Source organism: Henckelia pumila, chromosome 3 (assembly GCF_033568475.1).
Source record: "Henckelia pumila isolate YLH828 chromosome 3, ASM3356847v2, whole genome shotgun sequence".
Taxonomy (NCBI): Eukaryota; Viridiplantae; Streptophyta; class Magnoliopsida; order Lamiales; family Gesneriaceae; genus Henckelia; species Henckelia pumila.
Window position 1 is genome coordinate 22,220,197 of NC_133122.1, and position 4,371 is coordinate 22,224,567.

The 4,371-nt window shown below is 41.4% G+C and overlaps 1 protein-coding gene across 1 annotated transcript; it reads left to right on the forward strand.

Annotated features, from left to right (window-relative positions):
• Window positions 1–387: 387 nt before the first annotated feature.
• LOC140888246 (uncharacterized) lies at window positions 388–4,096 on the forward strand. The gene is made up of 4 exons (XM_073295935.1): window positions 388–2,248; window positions 2,348–3,206; window positions 3,672–3,822; window positions 3,956–4,096. Exons 1-4 carry the CDS (start codon window positions 388–390, stop codon window positions 4,094–4,096), a joined length of 3,012 nt encoding a protein of 1,003 aa, XP_073152036.1.
• Window positions 4,097–4,371: the final 275 nt, after the last annotated feature.

Below are 4,371 nucleotides of genomic sequence, written 5' to 3' on the forward strand. Positions count from 1 at the left end.
GGGTACAGTGGCAAACTTGAATAATCATAATGTCATTCTACTCCAGGCCGTGAATCAACTGCAAGAAGAGGATTCCGAGGAGGAACCTGAGGAGGATCCGGAAGAGATTGAGGTTGAGGAGGTGGCCGCCGATGTTCTGGGGGATGGAGAAGTTATAGACTTAGATTAGTATGGATGCATTAGTTTTTATTCAGCTATGTTTTCTTGTCACTTATTTCCAATTCAGTTGTTGCTTTCAATTCCAAAACTATCAGTTGTTAGTTCAATTCGGTTGTTATTCTGAAATTTAATGAATGGTCTTTTGTTTACCTATGTGTTCAACTTGTTAAGATATTTTTCTAATCCATAAATCTATCATAATCTTAGAAACTTTTACGTATGTAGGACATGGACGAGAGACCAGTACGCAACAATCGTAACCCACGCTATAGAAACCGCAACAAAAACAATGAAGGGAACCCTCCGCCGCCGCCGCCACTGCAAGGGTTAGGCCTAAATCATGCTGACTTGGCGGCTATAGCAGCCATTGTGGCTAACACCCTACAAGGGTTGGGAAACCCGCCTGTAAATGGCAATCCACCACCACAGGCAGTACCACTGGTGCATGGGGTGAAGTACCATTACGAGTCATTGAGAAAGAATCGAGCCCAAACCTTTAAAGGAGATCCAGATCCTGAGGTTGGCCAATATTGGCTCAAGAATATCGAGACTCAACTCCGCCTACTCGAAATCCCTGATGAGTTTAAGGTGGATGTAGTAACACCCTTCTTGGAAGAAAAAGCAGCCAAGTGGTGGGAGGCAGTTTCACCACCTATGATAGCAGCTGGTCCAATCACGTGGCAACAATTTAAGGATAAGTTCTTGAAACAGTACTATCTAGCCGAAGTTAAACTGCAGAAATTGAGTGAATTTGAAAATTTCACCCAAGCTCCGGATATGTCAGTGGTTGAATACACATCAAAATTCAACTCACTTGAGACATATGCTCCTATGATTATGGCGGATGATATTTTGAAGATGCACCGTTACAAACGAGGGTTAAGCAGCCGTATTCAGACAGCGTTAGCAGTATACCAAGCCACAAGCTTTGCTGATCTAATGGGAGCAGCAATTCGAGTTGAGACCGACATCAATCGAAGAAAAGATGAAAAAAAGAATAAGAGGCCTCTCTCAGGCCAATATTCTCAAGGAAAGCAGCCATACAAGAAACTCAATCAGGCTAGTGGAGTAACCAAGAACACTTTTACTGGCTCAAACTATCAAGAAGCCAAAATGTGCCCTACCTGCAATACCCGTCATCCTGGAGAATGTCGGAAGAATTCTGGAGCATGCTTTAATTATGGGAAGCTTGGACACAGAATTGCTGATTGTCCTGAACCATTGAAGAGAGGGACAAGATCAAATGTAGATGCTACATCTAACAAACCAAAGGATCACAAGGAGAATAAGCCTAATGCACGTGTGTTTGCCCTAACTCAAGAGGAGGCAGAAAAATCTAACGATGTTGTGGCAGGTACCATTTTAATCAATCAATCTCCTACTTATGTGTTGTTTGATTGTGGTGCTACGCATTCGTTTATATCTAAGAGATTTGCTAAGAAGTTAGGACTTATTCCTGAAATACTTGTGGAACCTTTTAGGGTAGCAACTCCCACTAGTAAAGCAATTGAAACTCATAGGGTACACCGAAATTGCATAATTGGTATCAGTGAACACGTATTTCAAGCTGAACTGATTCAACTAAACATGATAGAATTTGAGGCCATTCTGGGGATGGATTGGCTAGCAAATAATCATGCATTAGTTGATTGTCGCATGAAGAATGTCAAACTGCGAACTTCAAACCTCGACGAAGTCATTTATCATGGTAAAACCAAGGAGCAGAAGTCTCTTTTATCTGCTTCTCAAGCTTGGAAAGCTATGAAAAGTGTAGAAGAAGTATATCTAGCCGTAGTAGGTGAGGTAAAGGAAGAAGTTACTCTTGCATTAGAAAAGATTCCGGTTGTACAAGAGTTTCCGGATGTGTTCCCTGAAGAACTCCCTGGAGTAATTCCTGACCGCGAGGTGGAATTTGAGATTAATCTAGTACCCGGTGATGCACCTATCTCAAAAGCACCATATCAAATGGCTCCAGCAGAATTGAAAGAATTAAAAGAGCAACTGCAAGAATTGTTGGATAAAAAGCAAATACGACCAAGAGCATCTCCTTGGGGAGCCCCGGTTCTATTTGTGAAGAAGAAATATGGGAGTATGAGGTTGTGTATCGATTATCGAGAACTCAACAAGATCACAATCAAGAACAAGTACCCCCTTCCAAGAATTGATGATTTGTTTGACCAACTCAAAGGAGCTACAGTCTTTTCCAAGCTCGATCTAAGGTCAGGCTATCAGCAGTTGAAAGTCAAAGCAGAAGACGTTCCAAAAACAGCCTTTCGGACAAGGTATGGTCATTATGAGTTCATGGTAATGCCTTTTGGGCTAACCAATGCACCAGCAGCATTCATGGATCTCATGAATAGAGTATTCAAGCCGTTCCTCGACAAGTTTGTGGTGGTGTTTATTGACGACATTCTCGTATATTCATCAAGTGAAGAAGATCACAAAGAACATCTCCGGCTTACTCTCCAGACTCTAAGAGAAAAAGAACTCTATGCCAAATTCAAAAAGTGTGAATTTTGGCTAAAGAGAGTTGCATTCTTGGGCCATATAATATCCAAAGACGGAGTATCGGTGGATCCCAAGAAAGTGGAGGCAGTTATGGATTGGCCTAGACCAAAAACGGTAACTGAAATTCGAAGCTTTCTAGGTTTGGCTGGTTACTATCGAAAATTTGTGGAAGTTTTTTTCTCGATAGCTATACCTCTCACCAAACTCACACAAAAGAACTCTAAGCTCAATTGGGATGAAACGTGTGAAAATAGCTTTGAAATTTTGAAGAAAAAGTTGGCATCTACACCAGTATTGACACTACCGGCTGAAGGCAAGGATTTCACCATCTATAGCGATGCGTCAAAGGGAGGATTGGGATGTGTACTCATGCAAGATGGAAGGTTAATTGCTTATGCTTCAAGACAACTAAAGCCGTATGAGCAAAACTACCTCACGCATGACCTTGAACTAGCCGTTGTGGTCTTTGCACTAAAGATTTGGAGACATTATCTTTACGGTGCAAAGTGTGAAATATTTACTGATCATCAAAGTCTCAAGTACTTGTTTACTCAAAAAGAGTTGAATATGAGACAGAGACGGTGGATTGAACTATTGAAGGATTATGACTTGACAATAAGCTACCACCCTGGAAAATCAAACAAGGTAGCCGATGCTCTAAGTCGGAAGAACATGGGTAAGGTGATCTTAGCCTCACTCTCAGCACAACCATGTCTTTGAGAAACAGTCAAGTTGAAACAAAACCAAGATCCTTCTTTAGCAAAACTCAGGGATCAAGCAGGAGAAGGAAAGACACCAAATCTTGAAATAGATCAAAATGGATTTATGTGGATGAAAGGACAATTGTGTGTACCTAACATTGATAGTCTTCGTCAGGAAGTAATGTCTGAAGCACACAAATCAAAATTTTCAGTTCATCCCGGCAGTACCAAAATGTATAAGGATTTGAAAGGAAATTTTTGGTGGAATGGAATGAAAAAGGATGTTGCATAGTTTGTTTCCAGATGCCAGGTCTGTCAGCAAGTCAAAGCCGAATATCAACGACCTGGAGGATTACTGCAGCCCCTGGAAATTCCAGAATGGAAATGGGAGTACATTTCTATGGATTTTGTTGTCGGTTTACCCAAGTCAAGACAGAGCCATGACGGGATATGGGTAATTGTGGATAGACTAACAAAGACAGCGCTCTTCCTACCGGTTCACATGAATTATAACCTGGATAAGCTAGCTACCCTATATTTGGACAATATCGTTAGATTACATGGGGTACCTTCTAGTATTTTTTCAGATAGGGATCCGAGATTTGTGTCCCGATTCTGGAAAAGTTTTCAAGAAGCAATGGGGACCAAGGTTACTCTCAGTACAGCCTACCATCCGCAAACTGATGTCCAAACAGAGAGATCAATTCAAACCTTGGAAGATATGTTGAGGGCTTGTGCCCTAGACTTTAGTGGTAACTGGAGTGAACACTTGCCTTTAATCGAGTTCGCTTACAATAATAGTTACCACAGCAGTATTGGAATGGCACCGTATGAAGCTTTGTATGGGAGAAAGTGTCGTTCACCATTGTATTGGGATGAAGTTGGAGAGAAAGCTATCACTGGGCCTGAACTTGTCCAAACAACAGTAGAAAAAGTGTCTATCATCAAGGAAAGACTCAAAGTTGCTCATAATCGACAAAAGAGCTGGGCTGATATGAAGAGA

Bases quoted from the DNA above. Each gene is read 5' to 3' on its own strand.
- LOC140888246 (XM_073295935.1), top strand. From the start codon at position 388: ATGGACGAGAGACCAGTACGCAACAATCGTAACCCACGCTATAGAAAC. The intron at 2,249-2,347 runs GTATGAGGTTGT...ACCAACTCAAAG, and splicing joins TGTGAAGAAGAAATATGGGA to GAGCTACAGTCTTTTCCAAG. The intron at 3,823-3,955 runs GTAATTGTGGAT...GTATTTTTTCAG, and splicing joins AGAGCCATGACGGGATATGG to ATAGGGATCCGAGATTTGTG.